General features: G+C 39.5%; 1 protein-coding gene across 1 annotated transcript in view; it reads right to left on the bottom strand.

Moving 5' to 3' along the window:
• Nucleotides 1-22,937, bottom strand: part of focad (focadhesin) — a 65,134-nt gene that overhangs the window by 4,651 nt on the left and 37,546 nt on the right. The window contains exons 15-38 of the mRNA XM_053343842.1: nt 17,143-17,277; nt 15,744-15,794; nt 15,429-15,512; nt 14,604-14,742; nt 14,148-14,336; nt 13,809-13,930; nt 13,628-13,720; nt 11,756-11,844; nt 10,830-10,871; nt 10,584-10,692; nt 10,342-10,458; nt 9,087-9,325; nt 8,896-8,985; nt 7,425-7,572; nt 7,210-7,329; nt 6,306-6,428; nt 5,849-5,926; nt 4,625-4,696; nt 4,274-4,376; nt 3,927-4,007; nt 2,849-2,977; nt 2,649-2,764; nt 642-902; nt 435-524 (exon numbers count right to left, since the gene is read on the bottom strand). Coding sequence (XP_053199817.1) covers nt 435-524; nt 642-902; nt 2,649-2,764; nt 2,849-2,977; nt 3,927-4,007; nt 4,274-4,376; nt 4,625-4,696; nt 5,849-5,926; nt 6,306-6,428; nt 7,210-7,329; nt 7,425-7,572; nt 8,896-8,985; nt 9,087-9,325; nt 10,342-10,458; nt 10,584-10,692; nt 10,830-10,871; nt 11,756-11,844; nt 13,628-13,720; nt 13,809-13,930; nt 14,148-14,336; nt 14,604-14,742; nt 15,429-15,512; nt 15,744-15,794; nt 17,143-17,277 — 2,820 coding nt within the window. The remainder of the gene's footprint in view (nt 1-434; nt 525-641; nt 903-2,648; nt 2,765-2,848; nt 2,978-3,926; nt 4,008-4,273; nt 4,377-4,624; nt 4,697-5,848; nt 5,927-6,305; nt 6,429-7,209; nt 7,330-7,424; nt 7,573-8,895; nt 8,986-9,086; nt 9,326-10,341; nt 10,459-10,583; nt 10,693-10,829; nt 10,872-11,755; nt 11,845-13,627; nt 13,721-13,808; nt 13,931-14,147; nt 14,337-14,603; nt 14,743-15,428; nt 15,513-15,743; nt 15,795-17,142; nt 17,278-22,937) is intronic.

Genomic DNA, 22,937 nt, shown 5'->3' with positions numbered 1-22,937 from the left:
TCCTACAATCGATAGCTTTAAACTAGGTTGCAAGACAAGCTAGCTCGTGTCTAATCGTGATTAAAGTTATGATTGAAAGAAGTAGCTTAACATTTTGGAAAATATGCATATTTCTTTGTAAGAGTGAGATGAGAAGATAGATATCAATCTCATATCTTCATGTTTAGCTGGGCCAACCATGTCCTGATTCCTGACATGATATCGTCTTATCTCACATGCAAACAAGCATTTTACAGGTCAGAGCAAAGTTTTTCTTCTACGACTGCATACTGTATATGAATATTATAACTCTGGTTATAACAGGTTGTCTCAGCAATTGTACACAGACTACCAAACCAGAAAGAACCGGATAACATGTAAAATACACTAAAACATTTACACAATAAAATAGCTTTTACATTGTACTTAGTATCTTTTGGCATATCATACTGTACCTCTGTGACTTGAGCGATTCGGTCGATCTCTGTGTCAGACATCTCAGACAGACATTTCGTGATTCCTACGTATAAATCCACCTCACTATCCTAAAACAAAATCATCAACAGAAGACCATTAAACTCTCAATGCAGTGAAATTGAAATCAGCTGTAATGTCAGTTGAAGTCCAAGCCATGAAAGCTGTGGAGAACAAAGAACCTGTACCTGTATTTGGTTGGGCAGGAGGGTGAAGATCTTCTCAGTGGTGGAGCAGAGAATGGTCCAGCAGTTGTTGGGGGGGTTCGGCAGAGCCATGGCCCGAGCAAGGCCCTGCAGCAGGGAGCGGCACAAGGACAGGCGCTGGGGACGAAGGTCCTCTTGGAACTGCTGTAGGCCCAGACTCTCCACATAGACCTGGAGCTTGTCCTCAGCTACATGCTTCATCCACAGGCCCAGACTCTCATAGAGGTGAGCCCGAGTCTGATACTGGAGGAGAAATAGAGTCTGTAAAGATCTTCAAGGCCATCGTTGACTGGCTTATAGATGGCAGGGCTGGACATTAATGCAGTACTCTTTGATACCAACTAAGTCTCAAGAACCGGCATTGAGTATTTAGATAGATAGATTTTTATTGTCATTGCAAGTATACAATGAAACTCTATTTGAGCAGCCCAATAGCAGCATATATAATATATATAATAGCATATATATATAAAATATATACACATACCACTACTACACACGCACCAGCCCAAACACATGTCACCCATACCAATGACCACATACACATTCATACCCATACTCATAAAAACTTTAAAATATGTGTTGAATAATAAATAAATATATAAATAAGGGGCAATGAGACATGACAGATATACACAGTTCATTATTGCATTCAATAAGTCCAGTCAATTATTGTACTAAGTCTATTATTGCACTGGGTTCAGTACTTGGTCAGACTCTTAATCTTGTTTACTTATTACTTCCCAATTTAAATCTTTCTGTACTTTTATTTTATTTTATTTTATTTTTTTTTTACCAGTTTTAGCCCTCATTTTATCCAGGTAGAGTTGAGGACTCTGGCAACAAGTTTTGTACAAAAATATGTTTTTATTTATCAGAGTAAAGTATCAAGTAAAGTATTGTTTGGTATCCAAAAAAATCCAAACAACAGCCTGCTCTACTAACAAGATAGAGTGTGATAGATGGTACTAATGATCTACCATGAGAAATCTTGACAGTTAATAAAGGTTTTTCTGCTCATACATAACTTATAGCCTAATTTAACTAAGTGTTCAACAGTGACACCTACTGGTAATAATAATGTAGATCAGCCATAGTTCAAATCCCATATGCTACTGCTGTAACCAAGAACCTGTAAAACTCTTAATATACTCAATAAAATATTAATTTCCAGAGACCATCTGTAAGCTATATTTGTATGAACTATTATTACAATATTGTGTAGTACTGTGGTGTAGAGCCTGACCCATTCTACAGTTTTGAATATGAGGAGCACAGTTCTTCACCATTGTTTTATGCATTTTAAATAACAGATGGCACAGTTTTGATAACAGGTGACACAAAATTGCTGCACTATAGTCTGATGGAATCTCACTTTGTCTGATACATCACCAACAGTTCTTCCTCCATCCATTTGTCCACTTCACATTTCCAAAATTACAAATAATTACCTTTCTACTGCCTTATGGAAAACTCTAAAACTGAAGCTTTGTTTACAATGAGTCAACTACAACATGAAGAACTTGATGAAAGTAGAAGACACTCAGGTGGAGGCTGCACTCACTGCAATGGGGTTTAATACACCTGTATGTAGTGCTACTAGTGCTACTATGAGTAACTAGGCATCAGTAAAAAGGACCAGAAATCATTCAAGTTAATACAATAAGTGTCAGGAGTGAATCTGATATATGGACAACTGTGAAGTAAATAAATAACATGAAGGAGGATTCCTTAAATGTTATTGAAATTATTACCAACATACAGGTGTATGCTGTACTAAGTGAACACTTTACAGTTGAAAAATAACCTGGAACTCAAAGTGAAAAGATCATGTGATTCTGTAGAATGAAAGGCCATGAATCATGTGATGAGCTTCAGTATCTACTTGATCACAGCTTTCATCAGACTGTGTTTGTTTTGTTTTCATATTCGATGCTACAGACACATTTTCTGTCAACACTCCACAGTAGCACGTCTATAAGAACTTACACTGAGACTGTGCACGAGAGGCGGTGACAGCCAGGACCCCAGAAAGAGAGAGGCACTCTGAGAAGACTGAGCTTGACTCGCTGCCAGCACCACACACTGATGCTGTACATCCTCTCCTGTCAGAAAAGAACACATTAGAGCTCGCTGCTTTGACTTTGTAGCCTCAAAGTCCCAATTGATGAATCAGAGAGAACTCTCACCAAAGCTCAGCCTCATCAGAGGAGACAGGACAGCGCTCCAGTTGATAGGTGGGTACTGGAAGCTGGCTCCAACTGATGATAGAGGTGTCAGCGCTGTCTTAACCAGAGCTGGATGAGCAAAGTCTGGACCTGAGACCAGAGCAGAGTTCCCAAAAGTAAGAGTACATATACAGACTCTTTGTAGCAATATATCTTTATTAGGGCCCGACTGATACTGGATATTTGGGGCCGAAACTGATATTAGTGAGTAAAAAAATTCTGATATCAATATATCGGCTGATGATCTTATATAAAAAAGGATCAAATATACATAAAATGCTGCTTGTATAACTTTTTAAAAATATCGGTGCATATTGGACAACACATATGCCGATACAAATATATCTGTGATAAGCCAATATCGGCTGATAATATCAGCTGACCAATATATCGGTCTAGCTCTAATCTTTAGATTTTATATTGGCTGTTCAAAAGATAATAACTTTATCTACACAGCACATTTCATAGATAAAGTGCAGCTTCAAGTGGCTTACATTTGAAACAGTAAGACAAACAGAGCATGTTAAATTAAACAGCATAGATGGGGAAAAAAACAACATTAGAACAAATATGGGAGACGAATAAAAGGTTAAGAAATGAAACTAAACAACAAGTTTAAAGCACAAGATAAAAAACAGATTTAGTAGAAGCTTTGCAGTAAAGGGATGTTTTTATTTCAGCTTCTCTGCTTTGTTTGTGGAGCTTTGGGCACAATCACACTGTGCTGTGGAGGATCTCAAGGCTTCCTGTGCTTGATAGTGTATTAAAAATTCAGAGAGGTATGAAAGTGCTATACCATTTATAGCTTTGTAGGTCATTAAAAAGACCTTCAAATCCATTCTAAAAGAAAGTGGAAGCCAGTGCAATGCAGCTAAAATGGGAGTGATGTCATCTTTCTTTTTGGTCTTGCAGCAAAGTTCTAATTTCTTTCTTTGACCAGTAAAAATGCATTGCAGTAGTCGACCCTGCTGTGTGGAACAAAGCCTAATGATAAAGTTGATGAAGATGCACAGGTGGCAGATTAACCCAGCACACTAACCTTTCTTCCCAGCCTCTGTGATGAAGTCCACAACTGACCTGATGACACTTTTCTCTGGCAGGTAACTGAAATCCTGAGGAACTGAGGAGGAGGACACAGAGATAGAAGAAAATACATAACAATAACTGTAGTAGGTTCCAATTCAACCTAACTAATGCTGATGCTTTCCCAGGAGTTAGAAATGAATATTTTCCTAGTTGATTTTAAACACAGAATTGCCATAAACTAAGCTAAAACTGCAGAATCATGTTTTTCTGATTATGTGTAATGGTTTGTTTGAGGTGGAAAAAACACATCATATCTCTCCACACGACACTGTTCCCTCCATTTGGAGCTGTTGTACCTACCTGCTGTGTGACTGTGGCTGGTGGACATGTGAGCCAAATGCAAATGACCCACCAAACAGGCGCTGTTGGACTGCAAACCAATGGCTCCTGAGAACGTTATGATCTGCAGGTGAGACAACCCAACACACAGGACAGCTCAGTCTAATTAGTACTAATGAGACACATGAAAAATGTCATGCCAATCTAAACATCTGCTCCAGTGTATTTTATAAGGAGACCATGAATGTTCTCTGTATAATTATAACAGCTTGTTTATTGCATATTAAAAATGTTGGTCTGATGGTAGCAATATTGACAATAATAACAGAACCACTATTATGTAGAAGTAGATGGTTGCATATGTGACATTACCTGTGAGATGGCACGAATAACTTCATTAATCCTGCTCTGCTGCTGGGAGGAAAGCTCCATCTCGCTCTTCAGCTGAAATACAGAACAAACAGGTGAAATGATGAAGAGTTCTCCAGCAGCATCAAAGATCCACCACTTAATAAATGGACTGTGTATGAACAGGAATCTTAGTTCAATCAATCACACCAAAAATAAAAGAGTACATAGAGAGGAGGTTGGGGTGGTGGCAGTAAACAGTGTCTGTACACCTGCAGTCATGTGAGTAGACTGTACTAACCATAGCTGGGAATGAGGTAGGGGTTGTGAAGAATGAATGAAGCAGATGATGTGTCTAAAATAACACTATAATCCATTCCTGAGTTCATTAGAAGCATAATGTACTATAAAACAAATACTTCACTCCTATATTACAAATTTCAATGGATAATAATTGCACCCAGGATGCCAAACAAAACATAGATTTCACTACTTAATGGAGAACAGATGGTAAACATGATGAAATAGGTTTCTAACACCAATACCAATATATCTGTGATAGGCCAATAACAGCTGATAATATCAGCTGACTGATATATCGGTCAGGCTCTCTCTACACTGTCAACTACCAATTAAAAATGCACCCGCCCCCCTCAAAAATACATTAAAAAACAGTTTTGAACTATCAGTCATAGCTTGCTGTCTGTTGCCTCTGACACTGAGCTGCTACAGATGACTGACTGAGTCCAAACTAAATATAGACGAGCTGAAAAAGAACAGTGATACCCAGCAGGAATGAAGTACTTCAAAAAGGTTCCTCATTTACAAATAACCACTGGCTAATCTGAATGAGGTAACTTAATAACAGTATTCATTTAAACATAGGTGAACAGTTTAAACAGTACTGTGGCATTGTGCTCAGATTCTTACTTTCATCCTTTGATTTCTATCCAGCCCTTAATTGGGAACTCTGGCAGCACTCAGTTAAAAGTTACAAAAAGCCTGTCTTTTATTTTTGGGTCCAATTTAAAGTTCCTGTCTAAATTCCACATAAAGGAATGGAGTACAACATTTTTCATGGCAGTGAAGGTTACAACAATTACATTTTTTTGTCGACACTGTTCTTTATAAAGTCTAATTTAATGACAGTCTGGACAGCTCTCAGTGTGAGATGTAAATAATTGGCACCACTTTGGGGCAGAACTCAGAGCAGACACACTTGTGACTTATGACATAAACATTTCTTACCTGAATAATGTAACTCTCTGATCCTACTGAAGCCACCAGGCCGTTGGCGGCTGCCAGTCGCTGCATAGTGGGACAACCCTGAAACACACACACACACACACTCTGCTCATCACTGGACACACAATAACACACTAATGTCTAGGATACATGTGATCTGTAACTCATCAAAAATGATTGGACCAAGCATAAACAAGTCATAAATTTTGATACACAAAGCTTTCATTAATATGAGATTTTATGCAAATCAGTTATAACTTATGAAGCTTGATTTTAAAACTATAACAGGCTGTTTTGCATTTTTGCAATCACAAGTGGAAACTTTTAACTCCACAAGTCCTTCAGTATAATATGTCTGACTTTAAGTAGGCAGGCCTATTTTTAACTGCTCAGCTGCTCTGAGATGTCTTAAAGGGATAAGATAGAAAAAAGTTTCATGTTTGAAATGCAGATGTTGCACCTCTGCTAGTAAGATCTTGATCCAAGCGGCCAGCAGACGAGGGTGGATGTCCTCTGCTTTCCCGTGGCCGGACATTGACAGTCCGTGGACCGCCAACCCCAGAGCCAGGGAGAAGCCTGGGGTCTGCACACAAAACAGTACATAAGCACGTGTGTGTTAAACCACTGAGAATGTTTGATTTTAGATCACAAAGACAGACAAACAGATATACATACAATTCTACACAAGATCACCTTCATTTAGTAGCTTCTAATCTGCATTTAACATCATGTGTTAATGTTAAATACTGTGTAAAGTGAATTCAGACATTTTCTTCTGAACACATTAAATAGGTCATAAATGTATTTCTAAAAAATGTGTAAAAAGCATTTCAACCATTTAGATTTGAATTGTGGAGCTAGGCTTCACAAACTGTGTTTCAACATTTCTGTGTTCAGGATTTAGTGATTAGCATAAACCCGCCCCTGCTGCTGTAGAGGTAGAAATACATTCAGCACACACTACTACTACTACAGTCTACAGTTAGCCAGTTAGCTGAGTTAGCCACCGAGCTAGCAGCTGAGTTAGCAGCAGAAAGCTCTAATGTTTGTAGCGTCCATGTTTCGGGTAGAGGTGGTGACTTTGATTGACAGGTGACACTTGGTAGGGGAGGAGTTTCAGCAAACTCTGGTAGCAGAGAAAGAGGCTGATTTTTACACAACTTTGAAGCCTAATTTCATATATTTGGTGATTTTTTTAATCATTCAAATTTGGCAGCGTGGTTAACAATACACCTTTCTGTGGTGTGTCAAACTCAGAACACATATTTATTCTTACTTTACACAGACTTTAAATGTTTGTGATAACAATATGAAAAGTGTGTGTACACATAAACATCATCATCATCACACACTCTCCTGCTGACCTGCTGGCTCTCCTCTGTCAGGCTGCGCAGAGTGTTCATGACCTCCTCGGCCTTTGTGGCGTCTATGATGCCTCCGCTGAAGGCCGAGACGCCCACACATGCCACAGAGTAGGCCAGGACCTGCACAGGTTGGACGTATTCAAGGACAGAACACACCTTAAAGATACTGTCCCACTATTGGAAGCTGTGGTTATATTAGATTTTCAGTGTTTTACCTCCTGCATCATGCGTCCCTGCCCACTGCTGTCCTGCAGATTGGTCAGCAGTTTGTCCAGAGTTTGGGTGACGTGGACGTGTTGTTCCACCTGTCCACTGCTGCAGAGAGCCGCCAGCACCAAACCCAGACCCAACATACAGCCAGTACTGAGGGAGGAGAAACAAGGAGGAGGACACGGAAATTAAATGTTAGACAACAACAACAACTGGTTTTCTTTCTTTCTGAAACCCACACAAGCCATTATTCTATCTACAGAATAGGGCTGGACAATAAATCGATATTATAGAAATATCATTAAAATATAAAGATATCGTCTTAGATTTTGGAATAATTGTCTTTTCCTGCTTCTAAAGGCTGCATTACACTAAAAATAGCTTAACAGACTGTTCTATTATCTTATATACACATTAATGATGATTATTTATCAATGATCTAGGTGCATTAATATTATGTAAAAGCACAGATAATCATCCTTACAATATTGTCAAAATATCGATATCGAGGTATTTGGTCCAAAATATTGTGATATTTGATTCTGCCCTACTACAGAACATATAGCATTTACACATAACTGTTTATTTATAGATAAGTGGTGAATACACATTATAACATCACACTAAACAGAAGCATGTAAAGTATAAAGTCCACACATAATGTACAAAAGCTTTCTTTATAACATACATTCAGTATAAAAGTGTGTTTTGTGTTCACCACATGTGCTGAATTGAGCCTAATACTGTATAATGTGCAATTATATAGAATATTATATACCAGTGTTTAGATGTAAAGGTGTCAAATATTCCCATACACATGAAGTCACAGAACACTATTTCCTCCATTCTACCTGTAAGAAATATTTCAACCCAGAATCCTTCTTGCTGTGAGGAGAGAATACCACTACTGTGCTGTCCTTTCAACTTTCTATCAATCTATCACCTGCAGGTTCAAGTTAAATTTAAGACTTTTAATACTCTGTAGAATGTGATTTAACCCGTTTCATCATCTTACCAGCCGAGTTATTAAAGTATGACTGAATACCACTACTTTTTAACTTTTTCAGTACCTCCTAGTAGTATACAATAATAATTCCTTGTCATATAATCAATTAAATGAATGTGACCTATTCCTGGAATCAATGAAAAATGATGAATACATACAACTAAGTCCATGTAAGTTTTGATTTATTGTAAGCAGTTGAGCTTCCAAGTTACTGTAGCTGCAGTAGTGATGGTGCTGACTCATACATTACACTTTCAGTTTATAGCTGAGTCACATCTGTTGACAGCCTTTTATATCTAACATTAATGTTTACAGCAGGAAGGAGTACTTCTACTTCTAAATGTAATGCTTTCACCTGCAGAAACCCTGATCAGAGTGAAATTGGAGATATTATGACCCACCAGTTTGGGAACCATTGGTATATATCACACAATGAATCATATCATCATGTATGAGGATGCAGCACTGACTTGTATTCCAGATCTGGGTTGAAGGAGCATTTTTCCAGAGCATCCAGAGAGCTGAGGAGCAGATCAGCATCCTTCTGAGCAGAGACATCACTGTATGAAAGGTGGATGAAAGGTGGAGAGCACAGTCAGTGATGTGTTATATACAGGATCTCAACAGCTTCCTGTGTTTCAATCAGTGCTACAAAACATACCTGAGGCGCTGGTGGTGCAGGCTGGACAGCACCATGCCCAGCGCCAGGCCGGAGTGGAACTGGACGGCCTGGGAGTCGTCTGCGGTGGGAGATCCAGGCAGACCGGCCTGAAGCGCTGACAGGACCTGAACCAGGCCGTCCCGCTGCCACACCACCAGGACGGGGACCAGCAGGGACAGAGCCAGGCTGGCGCAGGAGCGAGCGATGGCACTGGCTGTGTTCTCACCTGAGTAGGAGCGCTGAGAGGGACGAGGTGTTGGACAAGAGTTATTAACTCTGCAGACTGAAGCCAAACAGTACAGCAGCTGATCTCATTATTTATTCACACATTAGTGAAGGAGGAGAAGGTACTACTCTGTTCTTCCTGCAGGAGTTTGAGGCTCATTAAATGACTCAGTGTCATCTTTTAAATCTCTTATTAAAAGAGATCTCACATTTACCATATGGCCTTTTCTTAACTGTTGATATTTGTCATGTTATTATTATTATTATTGTATATCGTGATTGTTTTATTTTGGATATTTTATTTGCATTATCTGTTTTTACTGTAAAGCACTTTGTTTTGAAAGGTGCCATATAAATAAAGTTATTATTATTATTATTAATCTCTTTAACTTGTCGCTGCAAGTTAGATTCACATTTATATTGTAACTTGCTAACAAACATGTAAACAGGATGTTAACAAGATGCCTCCCTTCTTCATGGACAGGAATTTCTAATATTACCCATCTGATTCAGAAGTCATAAATTCTACACTCAAGTTCCAGGATTTATGATAACAAATATAATACAATTTATATTCCTATTGCTGCTTGCCTTGGCTGTGGATTTTGTCCTTCATTTTTTACAGTATAGTGACGTTCCCAGAGAATAGCTTCAGGGTCAATATGGAAAGTAGGAATTTGACCTTTTCCACATAGATATTAGCACAACAGTATTGTATTAAGAACCTAAAACTTGAACCTGTCCTGTAACAGGTTAAGTTTATGAACACGTGCAACAAGCTGAAGGTTTAGAACTTTGACTATGTTTAGTATCAGGTATATGACATCATGACAGTATAATAAATGACAGAAAAAATACAAAAAATCTAAATAAGTCTTCTTTAAAAAGGATTGAGTGGACCAACCAGATTCCTATTGTGACCTACTGTGCATACATGAGTATTTATTTAGCATTGATTCATTAGGACAGACACAGACAATGCAGAACGATAATGATGATACCGAGAATCATGATACCAGATAAGACTTACATGTAGGAACCATGGGAAAACTTGTCCCCTGGCCTTGTAGCTGCTGCTGATGATGCTGAGCAGAGTGTCCAGCACCATGGCCAACCAGCTGGCTGTAGGTATAAACTCTGGTCCAGCCTACAGCAGGAAGTCAGTAGAGAATGTCTGTTAGGGTTTACTACATTAATTATTACTGTAACTTCTGCAATCACACCGTAGTCTCAGCTGTTGTAAACCTTAAGTTATACTGTTGAGTATCTTACCCCGAGGCTGCCGTCATTATCAGCAGGCAGGTTGCTCTCATATTTGGCGAGGGCAGCAGCAAGGCCGCTCAGAGCCAAGATGGAGTTTCCCTGAACAACAGGACTGTCCCTGAACACCACACAGTACATATAACAGTTAGTATAATACAGGCTAGTACATTTGTATGAAAGTGCAAATTACACAGATCCTCAACAGTTCAGTTCTTTTGAATATAAAATGTAGAAGATCAGACGTAGGGGACTCACTTTGTGGCAGCTTTGATGACATCTGTCAGCTGATCTCTGGCCCTGAGACAGATGAGAAGAAAAAGATGGTGAGAAAAAATAAAGATGAGGCAGACAGGATGAAACAGTAATTTGAGAGGGTTATCACTGTGTGAAAAGACACAACTACATATATTTAAACACACACACACTCACACACACACACACACACACACACACACACACACTCCTTTCATCAGTCACCTGGCTGTTACAGCAGATGTTTGCTCTAGTTAGATGTGTGACCTGCTGTGTTCATTACTTTGTGTGTGTGTGTGTGTGTGTGTGTGTTAGGGTTTAATACATATAAAGGATAAGGCCAATATTCATATTTTAATTCAAACTTTTACAATTACATTTTTCCTCTCATTAGGTTGCAGCATGCACCATGTGATTCTAGTGCTTCATTTCCCATTTATATGCTTGTGATTTGTAGCATACTTGGGGAATACATTTTATTAATTGTTAATTAGAAACATGAACCATTTGATGGTACTGCACTGTATAATAATCTGTATTGTACACCTAGCCTTTATTTCATTTCTTATACTTTTATTTTATAATATATATCGAGCACACACACACAGACACACACACAACCCCACAATACCTTCTAATCATGTATGGCAGGAAATAAGTTCAGCAGGTTTCACAATGATTGAACAAGTGACAGCCTTCCTCAACTTTAACTATGTATCATTACAGCTGATGTTAAGATAACTAGTGGAGGTTACACTAGTTCTCTACACTGTGTGAAGATGGGCTGCTGCTGCTGCTGAAGCTGTAATTATGACTGTAACCATGTCTGTGACTTTGTGTCATACCAAAGCTGTGACACATTCATTTTTAATAATGTCCTGAGGTGCATGATAACAGCATCATCTCTGAAACACCTCTATAATTCTCACCACAGCCAGGCACAGTGTTGTTTGTACTGCAGCTCCTGTGGGTTTTCTTTGCCTTGTTTCTGCTGCATTTCCAGATCAGCACGTCGACCCTGAACACAAAATCACAAGGTCAAAAATGAGTAATATAAATCATTTGGACCAATACTTAAAATGCTTTGATTCACCATATTCTACACAGTTTTCCTAAGACCTTCACATCATCTCTCTATGTCCAAGGCTGTAAATATTAACATGAAATAATTGAATCGATAATTAACACGATAATTGTATTTTCAATGTCTATGTGCATGATGATAAAATAAAATAAAGAATATCATATTTTAATGGTTGAAAATGCATAATTACTGCCGCAATTAACATTTTAATGAAAATTCAAAGCAAAACCCTGTCATAGTGATCATGAAAGAAAATATGACTTGTTTCTCCTAATTAACATTTTCAATTGCATAATGTACAGTACATCCACAATTTGAAAGTTAAATTGCTATATGGATGTTACGAGTTGAACTGTATGTGATTTTAGCATGTTTCTTAAGAAAATTAAACAAAAATGACCAAGGCTGGATGCTTCAAGGACTCTTTTCCATGTGGGAAAAACACATGAACCCCATCAAACCCACCAACTGCTAGACTGCTGTATATACACACTCTAGAGAGATGATGCTAAATAGAAGTACATCTGGCAGCAGGTTGGGCTAGGGTTTTTTTTTTCAGGTTCATATATTCTTTGGACTTCATATTTGATTATTATGCCAATGCTTAATTTTGGAAAACATTAGAATTTAATTTTCTAATATTAATTTGTCATACACTGTGCACACACAAACAGAAATGATTTAATTTATAATATTGGCGGCCATAGATTTCCATACATGTGTGTCAATGACGTTCTTTTTGGGTCCATGTGGTTCAGTCAAATTTAAAAGGGGTTAAAATGTGAAAATAAACATATGAATAAGATGCACACATTCTTTTTTTGTGGACCCAGCATCACATTTCTGCTTTTAATCCATTTTGAGAGAATATATTGGAGGAATATGGCAAAAATGTCTAAGTGGTGTAACCATAAACACACCATATCACTAGTTTGGCATGATCTTACATTATAACTTTTTATATTAAATAAAGGTAATGGAATACAATTGTTCTAAATATTACATTTAACACAGGGAATTATGTCAATCAGGAAACATTTACATTTTTTTAATGAAGTCATTATTAGTATAAGTCCACTTAAATACACTGTAGGTGGATAAAATATTTAATATTTGTCATTCTTTTGTGGTTACACCATTTGACATTTTCAGGAGCATTCAGTCTTACTTTTGATAAAAAATGGTGCAAATGTCATTTAAATGATATAAAACCAACAAAAATACTAAATGTACATTTTAACAAACCTGATGCAGATTTTAAAACTATTTTTTAAGATATTATTTGTCACTGACCCATGTACAGTATGTAATCTCTATTGTATAAGCTTTGTATTGTCTGTCATATACTAAAGCAGCTGTAATAGTTTGGTAACCATTTACAATGTGTCCAAATGACAACCAGTCTTTCTGGTACAGTAACGGGTGCAATGATATTTGAAGAAATGGTTTAAAGAGAAATGTATTTGATTGTTTAATTTGCCTCAGTGAGTCTGAGTTTAAATGATGTAACAGGATCAGCTCTGGTCAATTTTCAATTATGGAACGAGGTCTAGGTCCTGTGAGGTCAAAACTGTCTTTTTAATATACCTCCTTTCCTTTCTCTGCTTAACAGTGCCTGAAGGACTTTTCCATTTTAGAAGCACATGTAGTATTGATTAACCCTTCAATAAATATCCTAACCTACTAATCTACTGTATTAGTTGCCAGAGTTACAAACCTGCAGGACAGCATGGAAAGCTCTGCTCATGAAACCCCTCCAGGCCTGAGGCAGCAGGAGAGCACGGTGCCATTCAGACGGCTGAATGTTCACCTACACACCATAAAAGAATACTATTAATATCATTTTGGTGGTTAAAAAGTGTGAGTGAGGGGCAGAGGAAGGACAGTCTGAGACGTACTTCATGGATGAGCGCTGTCAGATTCTGCTGGTAGCTGCGGCTGCGGCTGACGAGGAAGCGATCGATTGGTTTGCCGTCGCGGTCCGTCTGCACAGGAAGCTCGTAACAGAGCAGCAATCCAGCTACAACACACACACACACACACACACAAAATCATCTATGAACAATTATGCATAACCTAACCAATGGGTAAATGCAGAAATTAGAGTTTAGAGCATTTCAGAAGCACTAAACAAAATCTTGACATCACTTTCCTGTCAAAATATGCAAAAAACTAAACATAATGATAAGAATGACAGTATGATATGACATGTAGAGGTAGGGGATGACTTGAATCACCTGCCAGTCCAGGCTTTAGCCCAGGCTGCTTGTTTTTCTCGTAGGTCTTCAGCATGAATGATGGGATTCCTGCCACTGTTTTACCCTGGTCTGATCGCAGGTTTCCCCCCCTCAGGGCGGAGAAGTACACCCCCCGGGGCATCTGGCTCATCTCCTGCTTCACCAGTGATGTCAGGAAGAGCTCGAAAGCTGAGGAGGAAAGAGTGGAAAGATGAACGTTTGTAAGGAGGAGTTACATTACTAAGTACGACTGAAGTGTTTGAATTCAACCTCTAAAAACTGTAAAGTAAGCCAGAATTAAGCCAAGCTGAAGTGATCCCTCTCTGGCTTCCCACCATGAACACATGAACCATATTTCGTGGGGAGTCTGGCACGGTTGGTAGCCAGACATTCACCCATGTGTTCCATTTACATATATGACACATGCCGTTTGACCTTGGTGTGACTGTATCTTACCTTGAAGAACTGGTAAAGGTGTGAGAGCCAGCAGCTTCACATATGATGAGCCAGGGACGGAGAGATCCTTCTCCTCTTCCTCTTTCTCCTGCGCCTCCTCATCCTCTTCCTGTTCAGGAAGCTTTATAGCTGGCCTGGCCTATCAGCAGAGAGATGGGCAGTAACAGAAAAAGCTTTGATGGTTCTGCTTACAGCTAGTTCATATCATCCTGGTAGATTTGAGGAGTCCCACAAGGATCTATACTAGGTCCCTTGCAATTTACTATAAGTAATGATGAGTAGATACAGACACGGTTGAAAAGATTTCTCAAACATATTTTTAAATACCCGTAGACAGAGGTAAGTAAATAGTGGCCTGCGGGACAAATTCAGCCCTGCACAAAAATATTGACCCTCTAATGAAAATTCTGACTTTCATAGTTTATGTCAAAACTTCAATATCATTTATAAAAAACCTGCAATTAACAAAATGAACACAATGCTCCTGTGAATCCCAGTTATTATCATATATCATTGTTACATCAGGCATTAAAACTGTCATACTACCTTAAATCCAATAAACCTTCCAGGAATCAGAGTTTAAGACATGAATTCAACAACTTTTGGCAGTGGAAAGAGAGATTATGTGTTGATGCCATTTTCTCTTTTAGACACAACCTTTAACAGTGTTGAAAATGTGTTTTATTTTTAAATGAATGAGAAGAAATAAACATATAAACACATACTGTATTAATGGTCCACCAACGAAAAATCCTGAAAAAACTGACGCATCGTTGAACCTAACTGCTGACTCTGCTGTTAAGAAAGTAGGAGTAGGACACTTACAGCTTCAGGAAGCAGAGTTATTTTGTGGACCACTTCAGGAAAATCTGCCAAAGCTCTGTAGCCACAGCTGGCCACCTCTGGATCCTGTCACAACAAACACATGCACACAAACAAAAGACATTCAACATTCAGTATCACCCTCAAGTCAAATTATATGGCTAGTATAAAACTTCATATGTGTTTTCCTTCAGTCTAACATTTTGCTATGTTCAGCGCACACGCACACGCACACACACACACACACACACACACACACACACACACACACACACACACACACACACACACACACACCAATATCTTAAGTGCACAGACCTTGCTCACAGCATAATTCCAGAGGAAGCTGACCACCTCCTCTTTTAGTTTCTGAGGGAAAAAAACATAGATCAAAATTAATTTTTGTAGCAACAGAAACTTTCTGCCAGCTAAGTCTGCTTTCATATTAAAAGTACCATCATATATTAAAAAATAAAAATAAAAAAAGAGAGAGATTCAAGGCACATTAAAAGATAAGCTGTTTTTCCATTTGGCCAGTGATAACTGCAAGTTAAAATATTCATCACCAGCAGCTAAAGGATTTGTAATTTGTGAAGCGGTCTCACTGTGATTATCAGAAAGCAAACAAGCACATAATCTGTAGCATTAGAGGCTGTGGAGCATTCATTCCTTTTGTTTGTTTCTAATTTAGTTTTTTCTGTTAAGACTTTTCAGATGCTCCTGGATTCACAAAGAAAATGACTTCATGTGTATCCAGCTCCCAGCTTAGAGAAAAGCTCCTCTCTTATGATTTTAAAGTCTAATTAGTATTATTAAAACCACAAATTGTAGCTAAATATCATTCTACTGCCCAAAATGTCAAATATGCAGATGTGACATTTGCAAGGTAGGAAATAGAGGAAGGAAGGAAATCATAAAAAAGACAAATGTAAAGCAAAGGTCCACTGTGCAATGTACATTCAAATGTTTTACAGCATACATACAGCAGCCGCCTGCTCCTATTAGACACATTTGTAGACAAAATGTACTAAAATGTATAGAGACCAAAATGGTGTCAAAACATTCTTTGGAACCTGTTTGTCAAAAAGATTGAGAGTCTACACTCTGTAAGTCTAGCAGCTCTGTAAGCCTGCACTTTGTCACAGTGGTACTAAATGCCAACATGCTGATGAATGGAATTTGGTCATAAACCAAAGTATTGGACAAAACCTAAACCTGAAGTATTACCATGTCCTGTGGCTGAATGGCTTCATTTATAAATTTTGACAGACTGCCTTGGATGTTTAAGAACTACATCTTAAAGATCATGGTTCATTATTTATTTATAGCCCCCACATGTAAAATCTATATGTGATTGTATTTATTGTGATGGTTTAGGTCTGTAGGAAGATTGTTTTTCTGCTGCAGTGTTTCTATTTATGATACCACTAGGGGGCGCCACCATAGGATATTATCAAATTCCAAATATTGGCTTTATTTCTCTTATATTTAAAGCAGACATTTAAAGAGGCATTAAATATTAGAAAACATGCATTATGGAGGATTGTCACATCTTTTCAGTCTGCTTTATGCCCCCCCCCCCACCCCCCATATCTTTTCTCTTGATAATACTGTCTTAACCGCCCATGTTGTAAAAGCCAAGAGGGCAGGCTGAAAGAAGACAGTCCAATAAAGCTCTTAGTGCATTACACAGAACCTTTCATGACAAATCAGGTACCTGGTACTCCTCTGATGTGACAGTGAGTTGGGGAACCAGAGCCAGAAGCTCAGCTATAGCTTTGACCATCAGTGGACGGGAGTCACAGCTGAGCCCAGGCCCTAGACTTCTCCATGTTGACACGATGTCCACTACCTGTAAAACAAACCTCATGAAACTCAGTAAAAACATGAAACAGGAAAGCTGCTATATAAATAAAGCTTGTTTTAATTACTAACTTTTAAAAAAATGTTTTACTTAAAAATGAATGCAGTTATGTACTGAATGTGGCAACAATTGCCTATGATGCTCTGGTTCATCTGCAAAAGCAAAATGAAATTAAAACTGCAAGCAGTGATGAACGGGCCCTCGCGCCTCCACGCACCGCCTTGTACGCGCATGTCGGTGCATGCTGCAGTCACATAGCAGACACAGCGGGCACGTAGACGTCTTGGCACCGGGGCTTGTAATGAACACTGTGTGATGGGGCTAAGTCACATTGCATGTGTCCACTAGGTGGTGCTAGAGATCACCCACCAATTACATGTCATGTTGCAGTGTATGATGTAGAGAACACATCCTCTAAATTTCATGTAAATCGGATAATGTTTGTCATATGAGGCAGACTTCCTGTGTCCAGTAGGTGGCGCTGTGTATATGAAGCAGTATTGATGCATAGATGTGTTCAGGGCGGGACCCTCTACATGCGTGATCAATTTGGTGTAGACGGGACAATGTCTGTAGGAGTTATAAGGACTTCCTGCTTCATGGCGAAGCATCGAAATTGTTTGCACAGCCACGCCCAACAGGAAGAAGTCATAAAAAAGCTTTTGATAACTTGTCATCTCCAATGTCTCAAGCTGACTCTGTGTGAATTTGAAGTGGATGGGATGAAATCTCTAGGAGTAGTTCGTTCAAATATGAGGCGTGGAAATGACCAAAACACTCACCAAAATTGAGCATTTTTCCCAAGATGGCCGACTTCCTGTTGGACTTAGGGTATAGGTCCAAATGGCGTTTTTGTGCGTCTGGAAATGATACATAAGCCTACCGAATTGCATTCTTCTATGTCAATCGGGAAGTCTGAGGTTCAATTTTGAAATATTGAAGGGGGCGCTATTGAGCCATTTAGTCACACCCATCCCATTGAAGTATATAGGATGTTAAATGACCCCACTCCAGACGTGTGTGTTGAGTTTCGTTACCGTGGAGGCATCCTTTGCCCCTTAAAAGTGTAATCGTATTTCATGGCGTTGAATGCGTTGTCATGGCAACAGTATTTGATGATGGGTCACGAGTTGCAGAATGTAGCATCACCAAGGTCTCATGTCTCAGCTGAGTCAATTTCAGGTGTAAATACTTAAGATTATGGGAGTAATTAGTGAAAGAATGAAGCAAGTGACTTCCTGTTGCCAGTAGGGGGCGCTATGACTGTAACAAAATATGAGACTGTACATTTTTTCAGACTGGGACACTGAACAAGCATATTAAATTTGGAAAAGCTCAGACCATGTGGAGTCAAGTTATGAGGGTTTGAATTTTCATGGCGAAGGATCGAAATTCGCCACATCACCACGGCAACCAGGAATGACGAGGGAAAAACCTTTTGATAACTTTTCATCTCCAATGTCTCAAGATGATCCTGTGTGAATTTGAAGTGGATGGGATGAAGATTATGGGAGTAATTAGTGAAAGAATGAAGCAAGTGACTTCCTGTTGCCAGTAGGGGGCGCTATGACTGTCACTAAATATGAGACTGTACATGTGTTCAGAGCAGGACCCTGAACAAGCATCTGAAATTTGATAAAGCTCAGACAATGTGGAGTCAAGTTATGAGGGTTTGAAATTTCATGGCGAAGCATCGAAATTCGCCGCGTCACCACGGCAACCAGGAATGACGGACGAAAAAGCTTTTGATAACTTTTCATCTCCAATGTCTCAAGATGAATCTGTGTGAATTTGAAGTGGATGGGAAGAAAACTCTAGGAGTAGTGCATTCAAATATGATGCCACAATTTGCATTAAAATCAATATTTTGATTCAAAATGGCCGACTTCCTGTTGGTGTTAGGGTATGTGTCCAAGAGACTTTTTGGTGCGTCTTGACATGTTGAACATGTGTACCAAGTTTCGTTTCTCTATGTCAATCTGTCACGAGGGGCTCGCTTTTATTGATTTTGCAGGTGGCGCTAGAGAGCCATTTTGCCTCGCCCATTTATGCAAACCATAAAATATCAAATTTTTCGCCGGGTCTGACTTGCATGCAAACTTTGGTGAGTATCGGGGCACGTTTAGTGGGGGAAAAAGGCAGTTACTTTGTCAGAAGAAAAATAAAGAGAATAATAATAATAATTAAAACTGCAAGCAGTGATGAACGGGCCCTCGCGCCCCCACGCATGTCGGGCTGTGTCTCGGTCGGAGAATGTAGCATCACCAAGGTCTTATGTCTCAGCTTTGTCAATTTCAGGTGTAAATACTTATGATTATGGGAGTAATTAGTGAAAGAATGAAGCAAGTGACTTCCTGTTGCCAGTAGGTGGCGCTATGACTGTCAGTAAATATCAGACTGTACATGTGTTCAGACCAGGACGCTGAACAAGCATATTAAATTTGGTAAAGCTCAGACCATGTGGAGTCAAGTTATGAGGGTTTGAAATTTCATGGCGAAGCATCGAAATTCGCCGCGTCACCACGGCAACCAGGAATGACGGGGGGAAAAGCTTTTGATAACTTTTCATCTCCAATGTCTCAAGATGATTCTGTGTGAATTTGAAGTGGATGGCATGGAATCTCTAGGACTAGTTCGTTAAAATATGTGGCCTTGAAATCATCAAAAAATTGACCAAAATTGAGCATTTTTCCAAGATGGCCGACTTCCTGTTGGACTTAGGGTATGGGTCCAAATGGAGTTTTTGTGCGCCTGGAGATGATACATAAACCTACCGAGTTTCATTCTTCTATGTCAATCGGGAAGGCGGAGGTTCAATTTTGAAATATTCAAGGGGGCGCTATTGAGCCGTTTAGCCACTCCTATCCCATTGAAGTATATAGGATGTTAAATGAACGCACTCCAGACATGTATGTTGAGTTTTGTTACCGTGGAGGCATCCTTTGCCCCTAAAAAATGTAATCGTATTATCATGGCGTTGAATGGGTTGTCATGGCAACGGTATTTGATGATGGGTCATGAGTTGCAGAATGTAGCATCACCAAGGTCTTATGTCTCAGCTGAGTCAATTTCAGGTGTAAATATTTAAGATTATGGGAGTAATTAGTGAATGAATGAAGCAAGTCACTTCCTGTCGCCACTAGGTGGCGCTATGACTGTCACTAAATATGAGACTGTACATGTGTTCAGACCAGGACGCTGAATAAGCATATGAAATTTGGAAAAGCTCAGACCATGTGGAGTCAAGTTATGAGGGTTTGAAATTTCATGGCGAAGCATCGAAATTCGCCGCATCACCACGGCAACCAGGAATGACGGGGGGAAAAGCTTTTGATAACTTTTCATCTCCAATGTCTCAAGATGACTCTGTGTGAATTTGAAGTGGATGGGATGAAATCTCTAGGACTAGTTCGCTCAAATATGATGCCAAATTGAGCATTAAAATCAATAATTTGATTCAAAATGGCCGACTTCCTGTTGGAGTGACGTCATGGGCCCCAATGACTTTTTTGTGCGTCTTGACGTGATGAACATGTGTACCAAGTTTCGTTTCTCTATGTCAATCTGTCGCGACGGGATCGATGTTCTTAATTTTGCAGGTGGCGCTAGAGAGCCATTTTAGCACGCCCGTTTATGCAAACCATAAAATATCAAATTTTTCGCCAGGTCTGGCTTCCATGCAAACTTTGGTGACTTTTAAAGCACGTTCAGGGGGGCAAAAAGGCCGTTACTTTGTCAGAAGAAAAATAAAGGGGAATTAAAACTGCAAGCAGTGATGAACGGGCCCTCGCGCCCCCACGCATGTCGGGCTGCGGCTCGGTCGCAGAATGTAGCATCACCAAGGTCTTATGTCTCAGCTGAGTGAATTTCAGGGGTAAATACTTAAGATTATGGGAGTAATCAGTGAAAGAATGAAGCAAGTGACTTTCTGTTGCCAGTAGGTGGCGCTATGACTGTCACTAAATATGAGACTGTACATGTGTTCAGAGCAGGACCCTGAACAAGCATCTGAAATTTGGAAAAGCTCAGACCATGTGGAGTCAAGTTATGAGGGTTTGAAATTTCATGGCGAGACATCGAAATTCGCCGCGTCACCACAGCAAGCAGGAATGACGGGCGAAAAAGCTTTTGATAACTTTTCATCTCCAATGTCTCAAGATGACTCTCTGTGAATTTGAAGTGGATGGGATGAAATCTCTAGGACTAGTTCGTTCAAATATGATGCCACGATCGGCATGAAAATCAATACTTTGATTCAAAATGGCCGACTTCCTGTTGGAGTGACGTCATGGGCACCTGACGTTTTTTGGGCGTCTTGACATGATGAACATGTGTACCAAGTTTCGTTTCTCTATGTCAATCTGTGGCGAGGGGATGGATGTTTTTCATTTCTCAAGGGGGCGCTACAGAGCCATTTTGCCACGCCCATTTACAAATACCATAAAATATCAAATTTTTCGGCAAGTCTGGCTTGCTTTGGTGAATTTGGAAAAGCTCAGACCATGTGGAGTCAGGTTATGAGGGTTTGAAATTTCATGGCGAAGCATCGAAATTCGCTGCGTCACCACGGCAACCAGGAATGACGGGCGAAAAACCTTTTGATAACTTTTCATCTCCAATGTCTCAAGATGATTCTGTGTGAATTTGAAGTGGATGGGATGGAATCTCTAGGACTAGTTTGTTAAAATATGTGGCCTTGAAATCATCAAAAAATTGACCAAAATTGAGCATTTTTCCAAGATGGCCGACTTCCTGTTGGACTTAGGGTATGGGTCCAAATGGCGTTTTTGTGCGCCTGGAGATGATACATAAACCTACCGAGTTTCATTCTTCTATGTCAATCGGGAAGGCGGAGGTTCAATTTTGAAATATTCAAGGGGGCGCTATTGAGCCGTTTAGCCACTCCCATCCCATTGAAGTATATAGGATGTTAAATGAACGCACACCAGACATGTGTGTTGAGTTTTGTTACCGTGGAGGCATCCTTTGCCCCTAAAAAATGTAATCGTATTATCATGGCGTTGAATGGGTTGTCATGGCAACGGTATTTGATGATGGGTCATGAGTTGCAGAATGTAGCATCACCAAGGTCTTATGTCTCAGCTGAGTCAATTTCAGGTGTAAATATTTAAGATTATGGGAGTAATTAGTGAATGAATGAAGCAAGTGACTTCCTGTTGCCACTAGGTGGCGCTATGACTGTCACTAAATATGAGACTGTACATGTGTTCAGACCGGGACCCTGAACAAGCATCTGAAATTTGGAAAAGCTCAGACCATGTGGAGTCAAGTTATGAGGGTTTGAAATTTCATGGCGAGACATCGAAATTCGCCACGTCACCACGGCAACCAGGAATGACGGGCCAAAAAGCTTTTGATAACTTTTCATCTCCAATGTCTCAAGATGACTCTGTGTGAATTTGAAGTGGATGGGATGAAATCTCTAGGACTAGTTCGCTCAAATATGATGCCAAATTCGGCATTAAAATCAATAATTTGATTCAAAATGGCCGACTTCCTGTTGGAGTGACGTCATGGGCCCCACTGACTTTTTTGTGCGTCTTGACATGATGAACATGTATACCAAGTTTCGTTTCTCTATGTCAATCTGTCGCGACGGGATCGATGTTCTTAATTTTGCAGGTGGC

The sequence above is a fragment of the Scomber japonicus genome, chromosome 22 (assembly GCF_027409825.1).
Source record: "Scomber japonicus isolate fScoJap1 chromosome 22, fScoJap1.pri, whole genome shotgun sequence".
In the NCBI taxonomy this organism is placed as follows: Eukaryota; Metazoa; Chordata; class Actinopteri; order Scombriformes; family Scombridae; genus Scomber; species Scomber japonicus.
This window is presented reverse-complemented; position numbering and strand designations above follow the sequence as displayed.